We start from the raw sequence: 17,773 nt of genomic DNA, 5'->3' as shown, positions 1-17,773 counted from the left end.
TCAAATACCTTATAATTAATAAAATACATTAAAGTCAAGACTGGACTTCATACTTTCATTCTCTATTAATCAGCATTATTGCTACTGTTTTAAACTGAAGATATTATTATAAGTTTTTCTTTTTTTATATTCAAAGAAGCATACTTACAGATTCGCTAACTATAAATGTTTTGTCTTTGGAGAACATTTCTTCTGAAATAGTTAGTTGGTGGACCTCTGATTCTGTTATATCATCAAGATGATCACTGTTTGGTAATAGAACTTCTCCATCTTCTCCTAACTCTTTACTAAGTGGCTTAAATTCTTCTTTAAATTTCATGTCCAATGCATCAGAGGTCTGAAGATTAATTTGATCCTGAGATAATTTCATTTCATTAAAATAATGTTTTTCATTTTGCTGACAGAAAGTAAGTGCTTGTTTTGATGACATAGTATTTTCTTTTCCCTTTGATAGTCTAGATAGTTCAGTTTGTTGAGCAAATGCAACGCTCATTGACACAATGACCTAAAGAAATCAATCAAACAAACAAAAAAGGATTAGATTTATAAATACCAGCTGGATTTAAAAAGTGGGTCATTACTCAAAATTATATGAATTAGAAAAAAGCCTGGCCTCATAGTTTTAAAAACAAAAATAAATCCTCTGATAAAATGATACAGAGATAGGCTATTTTTCAATAAATTTAACATCAAAGTGTTTTACTGCCTGCCTTTTAAAATAAAACAAGCAAAACTTTTCTAACTATAACATCAATAAATGCTCACTACAAAAATAAAAAAAAAAAATAAAAGTCTTTACATTTCTTCCTTCCAAGAAAATTCACTTGGCTATGAGTGATAATGTTCTGTGACAATCCTCCATCAGTATCTGTAGTTATTATCTAACATTACAATAATTTATCAGGGTAATACAACTACTTTTTCTCTTCATAACTTTTCCCTCATTTTTAGAATGCCAAACTCCTTCACAAGGTAACTATTTGCAATGTAACACATATATAAAAACTTGTGGCATTCTGAAAAATTGTAATTACTATTCTATATCAAGAAAAAATGTTCTTTTCAATGAAAAGCACCGCAAAACATTCTATGAAGCAGCAATTATAGTTGATGCTGTTACACAACTGTTTGATGGAATATATATGAAACTTACAAATAAAAACAAAGTACATACCATCAATAAAATCCATGCTTTTTTTGACAGTTCAAAGATCAAGAAAATCTATAAACCAAGAAAACCTTGCAGATAAACTATAAACTTACCTTAGCTATTTCTTCTTCTAATCTTTCTTGGTATTGTTTTTCCAAAAATTTAACCATGTTTGTTTCTTGTTTCATTCCACATTCCTTAGAAAACTAAATTGAAGGGTGAAATATGACAATTTACACTGATTTTATACCATTAATTTTAAGGATGTAGTCAATATTCCAAAAATATCACTATTTTTGGACACTTTCAAATAAAAATAAATTTCAGTTATCTTTAACTAAAAACATTTAATCTAATAATCCTACAAAATAATTACACTTAGTATAAACTTAAAGATGCAAAGAGAGAAATATATTTACATATCTGTAATTATTAGCATAAATTCTAGGGTGGGTTAAAGATACTTAAATATAATTAATAAGACATAGGTAAAATGTTAACAAATGGCTATGTTTGATAATGAAATCATGAGCAAATTTTCTTCTTGGTATTTATTAAAAGAACACAATTTTCCACATACAAATTATTTTTATCAATTAAAAAAATAAATCTTCTTTTAGAAATGTAGATATACAGTCAACATGAAAGTATTTGTTTATTTACCAATTATTTGAATTTCATCCAACAGACATTTAATAAGGGATGAGTGTGGCTCATATCTCTTCTTAATATCCAGAATGAGAATGGGCAATAGTCAGTGATTTTAATTTTTACTAGAATTTAGAATTATTTAGTGAAGATGAAGATGCAGTTGGGGGTTGAAAAAAGTTTTGAATAATACAATGTCGAGGACAGGCAGAGAGTGGTTCAGTGGCAAGCACGGTAAAAAAAGCGTTTTTCTATCATTATTTCTGTTGGAAGGTGGCCTGATCCATTATTCCAGCCCCAGCACCTTGGATTTTAGGGAATCCTATACACCATTCTGAAGATACCCTCCGCTTCCATAATGGGAAGAAAAGATTATGTTGGCCATGGTACTGAAGCTGATTTGTTACACAGTTCATAAAGAAATGTTACAAAGAAAAAATTTAAACTGTAACAGGGGAGGAAAATTCTCAAATTTAACTTTCTCTGTGTTTTTCCTATGCTATGAAAAATATTTCTATAGACATTCTGGATCTTTTACATAAGGTATTATCCTCATGATTTATGCTTAATCTTAGCCAAATATTTACTACATAATTACAAAACTGAAGACATAAAATTGATAGTAAGAAAAAGTATCAGTGTACATAACTGTTTAAAAATGAAGATTAAAAATAACATACCTCTATTGCATGATCAATATTCTTTTTTAGACAACTTCCAGGATGTACTACTGATTTCTGTACATCAGATTCTTTAATTACCACTGAATCAACAGAGAAGCTAAATATAAATTAAAAAGTATATAAAAAAATTAGTGTTGTGTGTTTTATCCAAAGTTTCTACCATGTATAACGTGTACTGAGGCAGTGGGGAGACAAAAATGATAGTTCCCCCAGGGTTACAAGTATTGTAACTTAAAACATTTTTGACTAAGTTTTCCAATTAAAAGTAACAATGAATATTATGTCATTTAATGAATTTCAGTATAAATGTATGATAAAAAATTTATTATGTAAAAAAAAAATTTAATAATTCTTTTAAAAATAACATCTTAGATATGCTTATATAGCAACAGTGTACATAACATACTATATACACTGATACTACACACTACTTATATACCTAAGATATATGATACATATTATTCATATATCATGGATATCTAAATTACAGACACAAAACATATAATAATATAGAATAGATTATATTGGATTAATATATTAAAAGAGCCAGGTACAGTGGTGTGTGCTTGCAACTCCAGAAATTTGGGAGGTTGAGGCAGGAGGATCAAAAATTCAGGATGAGCCTTAGCAATTTAGTGAGACTCTCTTTCAAAAAAAAAAAAAAAAAAAGGTTGGAAATGCAGGAAGATGGCTGAATAAAGTATTTGCTTCCCTGACAGATCTGTGGAGTGAACCAAGAAAAGCAAAAAGGTCACTTTTTTCAATAAGATGGGTGAATGGTCCAGAACTAGAAAGGACTTAACTGGAATTTAATACTGGATACTCAAAACAGATCATGGACTCAAGAGATCCTGTATAATAAAATAAGGGGGAAAGATCCCCAGCTCCAGAGCTGTAAAATAGCTGGAAGTACAAACCAGAATAATCCCTATGTGAATGTAGTAAAGCAATAAAGGAACCCCCAGTCCTAGGAAAACAGAGGTGTTTTGCGGTATGGAGAGCTTAAGAGCTCAGAGATACTGCTCAAACAACAACAACAACAACAACAAAAATCAGTAAGCTGTGCTGCACAGCATGTGTGTACAGGAGGGAAGCCACCAGCTTTCTTGGCGGCATGCATGGAGGACAGCAGAAAGAACCCTTGTGAAGCAGTGGCTGGGGGGCCTGAAGTTAGGTGAGTCAATTATTGGCAGATCGAAGTCTGGCCCCAAAAATGTGCAAGGCAAACCCATGCTGTGTGATAGAGAGTGTTCCAAAGTGACCGGAGAAAATCAAGCATGGAGGGACATTTACACAGGAGAATACTGATCAAGGAAACCCACCTGGCTTTCCCCTCCCCATCCAATCAGCTGCTTGCAGTACTGGCTGGAAGAGAAGTGCCTGACTGTGAATTTGAAAGGACAGGCAAAGAAAGAGATCAAGTTTGGAGACCAAATGACGACCAGGGTTCATGGGGTCTGCAAGCAAAGTTGTGGGCTAAGAACAGATTCCTACATCACATGTGTAGAACCTAAAGGAGATTCCCGAGGTACGGTCTTCCAATGTGGACAGACAATTGCTGAGCCTTGGAGGTGTGATGACTTAAAATCTTCAGACCAATAGGCACGCAGTGAAGAGATTGGAACATACCTAAGCCTACACCTTGGCTCTAGTAGTTCCGCTTCCAGGACTAACACTCTCACCCTAGCAACCCTAACTACCCTGAGGGTAGAGCTAACATCAAATTCCAGACAACATACCTAACTGCTCAGAAGAGAAGCTGAGAAACTTGAACTGTAATGGAAAAAAGTGTTCAATTTTTCATCCAGATTCCTTTTTTTTCTTCTCTCACATGTCTACCATTTTTGAAACCAAGTATTTTTCATGGATCATTTTATTGAGGACTGGGATATCTGAATAGTACATTACAGTTTTGTTATTATTTTCTTTTAAAAAATTATATATATATTCCCCTCTCATTTATCTGTTTCCTTGTATTCTCTTTCTCACTTTTCTCTTGCTAACACCCAACCTCTATTAAGTCCTCCCTTCATTCTTCCTATAATTTTTTAACTACTATCTTTTCTGATCCTTCCTCATAAACATCACACCCTACATGACTTTTGTTCTCTCTTTGTCCACCAATGGAAACTGTAAACTTTTTTGCAAACTTAATGTTTATATTGTAGACAATAATTGAACACATCATTTCAGTTTAATGGAATAAAACTGTGGATGCCTTAATAGGAGCTATTTGGTTTAAGGCTGTATATTATTTGTATTGGGTGCAGTTATTATTTGTCTCTTCCATAAAGGCGAGGTACTAGAAATCTTCAGGGACACTATTAATCTACAGGGTAGACACTGTACTGCTTGAAATCCACACTGCTAGAAGGACAGACATAAGAACAACATGAGAAAACAATGGAACAAAGTGGCCCAAACAAACCAAGATGATCCAATAATTAAACCCATAGACAACACAGTAAAAGAAATGTAGAAAAGGAATTTAGAAAGTACATATTAGACTGACCTGGTACATAAAGAATGATATAGGGAATAAAATCAGAGATAAATTTGAGGAGGTAAAAGATCATTGCAGAGGCAGAGATTCTCAGAAAATTACAACAACAACAACAACAACCCCAGAAATCCTCAAAATGAAACAATCAATAAACCAATTAAAAATTCAATGGAAATTATTATCAATAGACTAGACCATTTGGAAGACAGAACCTCAGGCAATGAAGACAAAATATATAATTTTGAAAATAAAGTTGACTACACAGGGAAGATGGTAAGAAACCATGAACAGAACTTCCAAGAATGATGAAATAACAAGACCAAATTAAGATTTATCGGGATAGGTGAAGGCATAGAGATACAAACCAAAGGAATGCCCAGTTTTTCAATGAAATAATATGAAAAAATTTCCAAAATCTGAAGAATGAAATGGAAAATCAAATACAAGAGGACCTCAAATGTACAAGATCACAACAGACCCACATCAAGACACATCATTAAAAAAAGGTCAAATATAGAAAATAATGATTGAATTTTAAAGGCTATGAGAGAAAAAATATCAGATTATATATAGAGGGAAACTAATTAGGATCTCAGGTGATTTTTCAACCCAGACCCTCAAAGCCAGGAGGTCCTGGAATAATATATACCTAGTTCTGAAGAAGATGGATGCCAACCAAGAATTTTATATCTAACAAAATAAAACTTCAGATTTAAAGATGAAAAAAAACCTTCCATAATAAAAAAAAGTTAAAAGAATTCATAACTAGAAAATCTGTGCTATAAAACATTATCAACAAAATATTCCATGAAGATGGAAAAAAAAGTCAAAAATCAACAAAGGGAGGAGCCATACAAAAGGAATAATCAATCAAAGGAGAAATTAATTCAAAGAAAAAAGTAGAAATAACCTAAAATGACTGGGAACACAAATCATATCTCAAAAATAATGTTAATGGTCTAAACTAATAAACCCAAAAGACATAGATTGGCAGATTGGATTAAAAAAACAAAACCCAAAAATCTGTTGTCTCCAAGAGACTCACCTCATAAGCAAAGACATCCACACAGTGAAAATGAAAGGACGGGAAAAAACATATCACTCACATGGACTGAATAAACAAACAGGGGTTTCTATACCCATGTCAGATAAAGTGTACTTCAAGCCAAAAGTTAATCAGAAGGGACAAAGAAGACATTTCATACTGCTAATGAAGACAGAAAACTCAAATCACTAAAATTCATAATCACAAAAAATATTACAACAGATACTGTTGAAATACAGTAGAGAATCAGAAGCTATTTTGAAAATTTATACTCCAATAAAAATGAAAAATTTAAAGACATCAACAAATTTCTAGAGACAAATGAGCTACTCAAATGGAATTAGGAGGACATACACAATTTAAACAGATCAATTTCAAGCAATAAAATAGAAGAAGGCATCAAAAGCCAACCATTTAATAACGCCCAGGATGAAAAAGATTCTTACCCAGTACTACAAGACCTTTGATGAATTAATACCAATAAGCCTCAAACTATTTCATGAAACAGAAAAGGAGGGAACTCTTCCAAACTCATTCTATGAAGCTAGTATCACCTGATATCAAAATCAAAGACACATCAAGGAAAGATAACTTCAGACCAATATCCCTAATGAACATAGATGCAAAACTTCTGTATACAATTCTGGCAACTCACATATAAAAACATTAAAAATATAGTTGTTATGTTTTGGTTGTGAAGTATCCCCCAAAAGTTCACATAAGACAATGCAAGAAGATTCAGAAGAGAAATGACTAACCTAATCAGTGAATTAATCCCCGATAGGAATTAAAAGAAGTGGCAGGGTATGGCTGGAGGAGATGGGAATTGGGGGGATGGCTATGGAGTATACATTTTTTATATGGAGAGTGGAGTCTCTATATGGGGTATATATTTTGTATCTGGAGAGTGAAGTCTCTGACTCTGTTTCCTGATCACTATGTGAACTCCTTCCCTCTGTCACACTCTTCTTCCAGATGTTCTGCCTTACCTCAAAGCCCAAGGGATGGAGCTGGCCTTCTATGGACTAAGACGTCTAAACACGATGAGCCCTCAAATAACACCATGAGTCCTTTTCCTCTCTTAAAATTGTTCTGGTCAGATCTTTTAGTAACAGAAATAAAAAAGCTGACTAAAACAATAGTGCATCATATTCAAGTGGGATTCAAGGTTGGTTCAACATACAGAAATAAATAAATGTAATTCATCACATCAATAGACTTCAAGAAGAATCATATGATCATTTCAATTGGAGCACAAAAAGCATTTGACAAAATAAAGCACCCTTTAATGTTTAAAATACTAGAAAAACTAGCGATAGTAGAAACAAATCTCAACACTGTAAAAGCTATACATGCTAAACCCAAGACCAAAATCATTCTAAATGGAGAAAAACTGAAGGCATTCCATCTACGAACTGTAGTAAGACAAGAATACCCTTTTTTTTTTTACCACTTTTATTCGATATAATCCTGGAAACTAGCCAGGGCAAGTAGACAGAAGAAAGAAATTAAAGGGATACGAATAGAAAAAGAACTCAAATTATTACTATTTGCCGACAATATGATTCTATATTTAGAAGACCTAAAAAATTCACCAGAAAACTTCTAGAATTAATGAATGAAATTCAGCAAAGTAGTAGGATATAAAATTAACAATTATACATCAAATGCATTCCTATATATCAGTGATAAAGCCACTGAAAAAGAAATTAGGAAAACTACCCCATTCACAATAGCGTAAAAAAATAAAATAGAATATTTGGAATCAATCTAACAAAAGAGGTGAAAGACCTCTACAGTGAAATCTACAGAAAACTAAAGAAAAAAACTGAAGACCTTAGAAGATGGAAATATCCCATATTCTTGGATAGGTAGAATTAACATTGTCAAAATGGCCATACTACCAAAAGCATTATATAGATTTGATGCAATTCCTATTAAAATTCCAATGACATTCTTTGTAAAACTAGAAAAAGCAATCATGAAATTCGTTTGGAAAAAAGAGACCCAGAATAGCCAAAACAATCCTTAGGAAGAAAAGTGAAGCAAGAGGCATCATAATACCAGAACTTAAATTATACTACAGAGCCATAACAGCAACAACAAAAAACAATGGGATGACACTGGCACCAAAACAGACACATAGACCAATGATACAGAATAGAAGACATAGAGACAAACCCATATAAATACAGTTATCTCATACTAGACAAAGGTAACAAAAATACTCACTGGAGAAAAGATAGCCTATTCAACAAATGGTGCTGGGAAAACTGAAAATCCACATGAAGCAAAATGCAATTAAACCTCTATCTCTAATCTTGCACAAAACTCAACTCAAAGTGGATCAAGGATTTAGGCACTAGAACAGAGACCATGCATTTAACAGAAGAAAAAGTAGGTCCAAACTCTACCATCTCAGCTTAGGAACTGACCTCCTTAACAAGATTTCTAGAGCACAAGAACTATAAGCAAGAATCAATAAAAAGATTCAAACTAAAATGGTTCTTCACATCAAACAATCAATAACATGAAGAGTGCCTACCGAATGGGAGAAAACCTTTACCACACATACACCTCAGAGCATTAATCCCCAGGATATATAAAAAACTCAAGAAACTTAACAACAGGGGCTGGGGTTGTGGCTCAGTGGTAGAGTGCTTGCCTGGCATGTGTGAGGGACCTAGGGTTTGATTCTCAGCACCACACATAAATAAATTTAAAAAATAAAGTTTCATCAACAACTAAAAAAAATTAAAAAACAATAAAAACACCAGAAAAACAAACCAATCAATAAATGGGCTAAGGAACTGAACAGACACTTCACAGAAGACATACAATTGATCAACAAATATGTGAAAATACATTCAACATCTCTAGCAATTAGAGAAATGCAAATCAAAACTCCAATGAGATTCTATCTCACTCCAGTTAGAATGGCAACTATCAAGAATACGAGCAACAGGCCTAGGGACATAGCTCACTTGGTAGACTGCTTGCCTCACATGACCAAGGCCCTAGTTCATTACTAAGCACCACAAAAAAAGAAAAAGAAAAAATATGCAACAATAAATGTTGGCAAGCATGTGGGGGTAAAGGTACACTCATACATTGCTGGTGGGACTGCAAATTGATGCAACTACTATAGAAAGCAGCATGGAGATTCATAAGAAAATGTGGAATGGAACCACCATTTGACCCAGTTATCCCACTCCTAGGTTTATACTCAAAGGGCTTTAAATAAGCATAATACAGTGATGCAGCCACATCATGTTTATAGCAGCTAAATTCACAATAGCTAAACTACGGAACCAACCCAGGTGTCCTTCAACAGATGAATGGATAAAGAAAGTGTGATATATATCTTCCCAATGAAGTATTACTCAGCCTTAAAGAAGAATGAAATTATGGCATTTGGTGGCAAATGGATGGACCTGGAGAATATCATGCTAAGCTAAATAAGCCAATTCCAAAGAACCAAAGACTGAATATTTTGTCTGATATGCAGATACTAATTCACAATGGGCTGGGGGGGTAGGGAAGAATAAACATATTTTGGATTAGACAAAGGGCATGAGGGGAGGGGAGGGTTATGAGGGAAGAAAGGATAGTACAATGAATCAGAAATTATTACCCCAAGTACATATATGATTACATCACATATTCTACATCATGCACAACCAAAGAATGAGAAGTTATACTTCATTTATGTATGATATGTCAAAATGCATCCTACTGTCTTAGATAACTAGTTAGGAGAAAAAAATAGTTAGAACTAAAAAATAATAATTAGTTATTGAAACTACATATATAGAAATAATAGTTCATTAAAATTGATTTGTCTAGAATCAAAGTGTGAAATATGATATATCAAGAACTATGTAATGTTTTGAACAACCTACAATAAAAATTAATTAAAAAAAAATTGATTTGTCTAACATTACCCAACTGGTATGTGGTAGATCTGAACATGAGTTATTTTAAATAAAAACAGTAGTTCTGAAAAAAAAAGAAGAGGGATGAGGATGTGGCTTGATGGTAAAGAGCCCCTGAATTCAATCCCTGATACAAAAAAAATTATATATATATATATATATATATATATATATATATATATATATATATATATATGTGTGTGTGTGTGTGTGTGTGTGTGTGTGTGTGCATGTATGTATGTATATATATAAAGATATACCTAAGATATATTACTGAGTTAAAAAAGCTTGTAAATTCTCACTTGCATTAAAAGCCTGTTTTAACATATATGTCTATATAAATAGGAAAATGTCTGAAAGAATACATATCAAAAGTAACAATGATTGCTTATATTGGAAATGAAGTGTGGCAACAGGAAACAGAAGGTTCTTAACTTACAGTTAGTTTAATTTTAACTTACAATCAGTTTAATTTTAATTTTATCTACCCACATATCTTTTGGTATGTATGTCCGAATTCTGTATTGTTATATAAGCATTCACTACTTTGTAACAATGTTTTCTTAAAATGTCTAATCTTATAACAATAAGGCAAGATTAGTATTTAGAAATCATGTGGATTTAGAATACATCAGTGACTTAAATAGACAACGATAAGCTTAAATTCCTAGGCTGGGTTTGTGGCTCAGTGGTAAAGTACTTGCCTAGTGTGTATGAGGCACTGGGTTCAATTCTTAGCACTGCATGTAAATAAATAAATAAATAAAATAACAACTAATAAAAATGTTTTTTAAAAAGGCTTAAATTCTTTAATTGAAAACAAACAAAATGAAACAATATTTCCTCTAAATTTATATATATTTGGATACATAAATTACATACATACATTATTTATATACACATATACATGCACACACACAATGATTATAATGTATTCGTACATATAAAACAAATAATTTTAAGAAAAAATGAAGTAGAAAAGTAAGACACAGACTCTTTGGGGATGATTTTAATTTATGTAGGAACATGACATCTAAGTAAACATCCAAAGGGGATGAGGGTATGGGCATACAAATACCTGCAGAATAATCATTCGAGGTAGAAGAAAAAGCCAATCAATCCCTAAAGCAGAAGCGTACTGATATGTGATATAATTGAGGATCACAGTGTGGATGTATGAGGTTTTTTTTTAATCTTTTAAAATTGTTTTTAGTTGTCAATGGACCTTTACTTTATTTATTGATATGTGGTGCTGAGAATTAAACCCAGGACCTCACACAAGCCAGGCAAGCGCTTTACCGCTGAGCTCCAACCCCAACCCCATGGGATTATATGGTTTGAGAACAGTAAGTGATAAGAAAGTCAGTAGGAAATGAAAGTCAAAGATGTCATGGTCCTCAGGACTAGTGAGACTGTAAAGAGCAGAAAAGGATTAGAGTAACATGATGTAACTGAAATTATAAAAGCAAAGGTTCTGGCACTTGTGTTGACTATATAGAGAATAGACTGTAAACAGAAGTTGAGTAATCCAGGTGAAACACAAAACAATGGCAGGGACCAGTGGAGCAGTAAGGAGTGGCACAGTTGTGATGTACTTTGAAGGTTAAAAAGAAAACAAGATTTTTTTCATAGAATGGCAGAGAGTTATGACAGAAAGGAGTCATGATGGATGAAGATGGCTACAGAAGGAGCAAATTTTAGAAGATCCTGATCCAAGAAAACATACATAGTGGTAATTGAAGATCATTTCTTCTCTCCTCATAGATCAGGGTTCTATTTGGGACATGATGAATTTGAGCATTAGACAATCAAATGGAGTATATTCAAGTCATAGTGGAATGATCATACTTAGACTATTTAAGTACTCACCACATCAACATATCAAAGCCTAGGCATAGAATAAACAAGTAAATGTCTACTACCTGACCTATTTTAATTCAGAAAATAGATTAATAATAACATCTTTAAAAAAGTATAAGTAAAATTCCTATAATAAAATGTCTTTGGTTTATACCAACATTTATTTCACACATTTCAAATACAGAATTATCTCCTGCTCTTATTTCTTAAAAAATGTTACATCCTATCTCTTTGTTAAAGTTATATTTTATTCTTAAAATAACCATTCCAGATGATACTATCATTGTTACTAAGCTACAAATACTGCTGAATGAAGTTTTAAGTAAATAGATACCTTGGGTCCACCGTGGTCTCACTAATGGCTTGAAGCTTCTCCTGCAGAGAATAAATTTCTGCCCTACGATTTTCTTCAGTTTCATTCAATTGTTTGCGCAAAAAGCATATGAAGTTTTCTAATTCTTGAATTTGTTCTTCAAGTTGTTTATTTTTTTTGGTATCTTTCAGAGAAGATAACAGGAAGAGAAGACAATACACATTTCAATACAAACTTCTCAGTGAAATAACAATCATTTTATTTCAATGTATAAAAATATTTATTCTTTGAAAAATGTTTTGAGTGAAACTCAGGTTTTAATTTGACTCATTCTGACTGATGAAAACAAGAAAACAGTGTGATTCAAGATCATTTCTCCTATCCTTATGGTATAGTATCTCTAAATTCAACAATTTTATATCTTTAAAACAATTCAGAAACATGAAACAAAAGAAGTGTTAAAAAGGGACCACAGGAGAGTAGTTAACACCTTTCACTTTCCTCTTTTATTTTTATTTCTTAAAAATGCTGATAATTAATCACTAAACTAACTTTTTTTGCCAATTAAATGAGCCATTAGTTAACATGCAATTTGGGAAATAGTGGACAGACTACCTCAAGAAGATATCAATTTAAAAAAATACAAACTTAAAATATTACTATATTCAAATAACCCCTGAAGTGAAAAAGCATGGTATTATCTGATATGCTTGAAATTCTATTCTGTTCACCAAAGCAATTACAATAATAAAACTCATTCCTAAAAGCAAAAGTGAAGGCTTAGAGATACCTTGAACACAAGAAGTCTAGTTAACTGGCCAAATAATCATGAAAGAAAAACATTAACTGTGACTAATTGTTTATGGTTCATTGTATGGTCCCTTAACACTGTTACTTCCCATTATGCCATCTTGGTCTTTTAACTCACTCTCTAGTTTCCCCTGATAACTCATTCTTGTCCTTGACCTCTTGTCCTTGACATTCATGCTGATTATAAATCTTTACCTCATAATTAAATTTTTCTCCCAGGTTTCAGACTTCTATTTTCAACTAACTCCTATATATTTTTTCAAAGTCAATAAGTATTCTATTCTTAACTCAATATATTTAAAACTGAATTATTATTTTTTTCACAAATTGGTTCCTTTCTATGACTAGAACCATACTCTAGTTTCTTAAGCTAGAAACTTGGGTATCATTCTTAGTTTCTGCTAACATTAACGACAAACTAGAACCAAACTCTAAGTGTTGAACTTAACTTTCTATCATACTCAATTCAATCTGGCTGGTCTTCCCATCAATAATTTCATCTCTTCCAACTGATCCTAATGGTATCAACTTAAAATAAAAATCTTATTGTTACTCCCACTATTTAAAATCCTGCTGTAGGTCTTATCACCAATAGCATAAAACATAAACATGTTTCATCAGAGTACATAAAACATTTCCTGATCAAGCTCCTTCCAATCTCTCCAGTTTTATCTAGCTAACACAACCTGAACTCCCAGTTCTCCCAAAAGGATGCAATCTTAGATAGAGCTCAATGCTTAAGACTCCATAGCCTTCCCCAAATTTCCAACCCAGTTACTCCTACCCATACCCTCATCCTACTCATCTCCCCAGGAAAGACAAAACTCTTTTTTCTCCCTCCATTCTTTACATTTCAGAAATTTTCAGTGTATTTTATATATGCTTTCCCAATGGATTATAATTTCCTATGGGAAAATGACTCAGTAATTTTAGTTTTCTCTAGCACTTGAATGAATATCCAATGTTTATATGAACAAATAAGACTAGGGCTTAGATACACAAGTCACCTTCCCCTGTGAGTTCTAAGGACAGAATTATGAAATGGTGGACTCTAAGTGATGCTTCATGGTAATTATAAGTCAGAAACTATTTACCTGTTTGTGTTTTTACATTCTGTAGTTCTAACTGGTATATTTTCTGAAGCTCCTTGATCTTTTCCTCTTGAGTAGAAATAAGCTCCTCTTTAAGATTGCAAAGAGCTTTATCTTTTTCATTTTCCATATATTCACGAACCTGATCCACGTCAGCTGAATAAACCACTGAAAGGCATATGTACTGAGCTTCCATCTGTAGCCTTAAATCATTCTGAAAGTGAATATATATTAGAAAAATTTAAAATAATTTACTATAAAATAATTTGCTTTTTGCATATACTAAAACAAGAGGAGAAATAATTTATAGTTTAAAACTTCATAAGAGAACCAATGACAATTTTTCTTCATTCTTCATTCAATTATACTTAGCTACTTCTTTTTTCAAGGAGAGTAGTATCATTACCTCAATTTTAGAGCAAATTCTGATATTTGGTATAGCTTATGATTTGTCCATATTGGAGAGTCTTTATTCTGACTGTCTGGGAATGCTCCCTACAGGAACAAGTTGTCTCTGCAGGAAACAGCCTAGAGCCTCAACATTTTAGGATATTTAAAGGCGAAAACCACATCCAGATTGACTTGGCAACCAGCAAGCAAGCAAGCAAGAAGTAGTACAGAAGCTGAATAAAGCCATTAGCGAAACAATGCAATGTCTTAATCAAATTTTCATTTCATTCATTTCTCCTGGGATTTTTTCATAATCATAATCAAAAGAGAAATGGATTAAAGTGACCCTAGTTGAATACAAATTAAAGAATGGCTACTAACATCTAATCAATTATTCCCCAGAAAGGTACACTGCCCAAGGAAAGTGGGAACAAAAGAGAACAATTTTACTTTGTGCAAGAATTGCTATTCTGTATTGCAAGTAGGCTATGCTAGGCAATTAGTAATGTGGTACAGTGATGGGACTTTCCTATGGGAGAAGCTCTTCTTACGTAATATGGAGTCTCAGGGTAAAATGAAGTCTGTTTGGTCATTGCTTATATAGCCTGGCCTATAACATTCCCCACTGGTTTTATGGAACTAATCAAATCATTAATTAATCATCATTGGTTTACAGCTACTGTAGTGAGTATGGAGGACCATCAGTTTTACAGAATGTATTTTTTGTTTTATATATCTTATTAAATAAACAGTTAAAGATGCAGGGTCCAATTAAAAACCCTAAGAGGACTAACAGCAATGGATCGGCTACAGCTGTGTAAGAGTAGTTAGCCAAGGAGACCAGGAGAACAAATTTTCATACCAATTTCTCTCATGTTGTCTTGGCTCTTCCTTATCTTTCTTTTTATTTTCACATAATATTTTATTTTCATGGCACTGGGAATTGAACCCAGGGGTGCTCTCCACCTGTGAGCTACATTTCCAGCCCCTTTTTTTTTTCAATATTTTCATTTTTATGTGGTACTGAGGATTGAACCCAGTGCTTCACATATGTGAGACAAACGCTCTGCCACTGACCCACAATCCCAATCCCAGCCCTTTTTGAGGCAAGGTCTCAACAAGTTGCCAAGGTTGGTCTTGAACTTAGAACCCTCCTCTGCCTTAGCCTCCCAAATAGCTGGAATTACAGGCATGCACCACCATGCCTGGATTTAAAATATTATTTTAAATATGGAAAAATGCAAGCAATAAACTCAAAACCCAAATTAACAAGTACTATAACATTTTCTCTATATTTTTCATTCCCTGTACTCCCCATAAACTTCTATGTTCTCATCACTCCTTTCTCACAGGCAACCATAATCATAGTTTGGTACAAATCCAGTCTAATTCTTACATTATCACTTCTCATTACAATACATTTTGCATTCTCAATGCACTGTATATTTTGTATTTTTATGGACTTACACAAATGATATTAATTTTACAAATTTATTTTCTCATTCAATATGTCTCTGGTATTATTCCATGTAGGTAATGGGGGGTTTAAAGTCCAGTACCACAAACAAACAAAAAATAAACAGCATGAAGGCAACAGGTTAATTCATTTTAACTGTGGTATTATGACTATACCAAAATTTGTCCATTTCCTTTCAGGAGATAAATTGGTTTATTCCTAATTTTTGGATAAATGTGCTAATTTCTTTCTAATTAGTGGTTCTCAAATGTAACATGCATCAGAATCACTTGGAATGCTTATTAAAACAGGTTACTTTAGGAACCTAACCCCATCCCCACAGTTTCTGATTCAGGAGAGGTCAAAGAGCTTTGAATTCTAACCCGTTACCAAGTAATGCTGTGCTTCTGGTCAGGAACCCCACTTTGAGAACTACTTAGAAATATAACTGCTAGGTCACAGATAGTGCATTTTTAACTGTGCTAGATTTGATCAAATTATTTTTATATAACAGTACTAATTTACAATGCTACCAGAAGGTTGAGTACTTATATACTCACATCCTCACCATTCTTTATATCAGACTAACTTCACCAACCTAAATGGGTATAAAATGTTATTTTATTTTTACACTGAATAGTAAGGTTGAAAGAATATTTTCATGTTTATTAGATACTTTGATTTCCTATTCAGGCACATGTCTTTCACATCTTTTGCCCATTATTATTTTGTTTTTGGACCTCTTGTTACATTAATTGTTCTTTCTATATTCTTGATAGCTTTTGTTTGCAACTTACATTCATGGCAAATATGTAGTCCCAGTCCTCAAATCTGTTTTACATCATTGTTTTTAAAAGATACAATAAAAATTTTAAATGTTTTCCCATGCTTTGTATTTATTAAAAGTTTTCCCTATCTTAAGATTCTATTTTCTTCTTATGTGTACATTTTTAACCAACCTGATTTTTTCCCCTAAAGTGACAATGATCTAATTCCCTAACTTCTAACCTCTAGTATCAAAAGTCAATTGTGCTCAAAACAATTTTGTTTTTTTTCCTCCCAAACAATTTTGAATACTCTAAGCTTCTGCTAATTTGGTTTATTTTTTGATTTCCTCTGTCTCTGCTCAAATATCATCTCACCAAAGTAGTCTTCCTTGACCTACCCTATGCAAAAAAAGCCCTACACTTAGGGAGATCTTCTTATCATACTGTAATTTTATTCATAGCACTTAAGACCACCAGAAATATTTGTCTGTATTTTCTAATGTTCATTTAAACCCTAAAAAGTAAACTTTATTCTTCCTTGACCATTTTCATTCACTGTTAAATTATGAATGACTTGAACAGTGCCTGGAATGTAGTAGAGATTCACTAAGTGATTCATTGACTTGTAGGGCCTTCTTGCTAAATTTTTACAAGATACAGATCTGTTCTGGGCTTTTCATTATATTCTACTGATCTACTTAACCATCCTGGCATTAAACCATATTGTTTATAATGATTTTGTAATAAGTTTTGATAACAAATACATACTTTTTAAGATTGTCTTGAGTATTCTTGGCTATTTACTCTTCTATATCAATTTTAGAATCAGTATTCCACATTCATTAAGAAACCTTATTGTAATTTTGACTAGAACTATTAATTAGGAGAGAACTGATATTTTTCTTTGTATCTTTCCATTATGGATATGATATGTATTAGCACACAGTCAGGTCTTTGTCTCTTCAATATTTTATAACTTTCTTAACAAAAACTCAAAACATCTTATTATCTTGGGTTTAAAGTTTTGCCTGATCTGTTCATATTTTTTCTCATTTCCTATTCTTGTCATATTGCAAGAACTGGAGAAGCATTCACTAAGAACTACAAAACCATGTTTCAATA

At 32.6% G+C, this 17,773-nt stretch overlaps 1 protein-coding gene across 1 annotated transcript in view; it reads right to left on the bottom strand.

The window, feature by feature from the left end:
• The window catches only part of LOC143385984 (A-kinase anchor protein 9-like), a 59,943-nt gene that overhangs the window by 3,923 nt on the left and 38,247 nt on the right, over positions 1-17,773 (bottom strand). Inside the window, 5 exon segments of the mRNA XM_077107909.1 lie at positions 149-505; positions 1,264-1,356; positions 2,479-2,578; positions 12,159-12,336; positions 14,042-14,252. Of these exon segments, the coding sequence (XP_076964024.1) occupies positions 149-505; positions 1,264-1,356; positions 2,479-2,578; positions 12,159-12,336; positions 14,042-14,252 (939 nt within the window).

Source organism: Callospermophilus lateralis (assembly GCF_048772815.1).
Source record: "Callospermophilus lateralis isolate mCalLat2 chromosome 11 unlocalized genomic scaffold, mCalLat2.hap1 SUPER_11_unloc_3, whole genome shotgun sequence".
NCBI classification, from domain to species: domain Eukaryota; kingdom Metazoa; phylum Chordata; class Mammalia; order Rodentia; family Sciuridae; genus Callospermophilus; species Callospermophilus lateralis.
The sequence above is the reverse complement of the archived record's forward strand: the minus strand, read 5'-3'. Positions and strand labels throughout refer to the sequence as shown.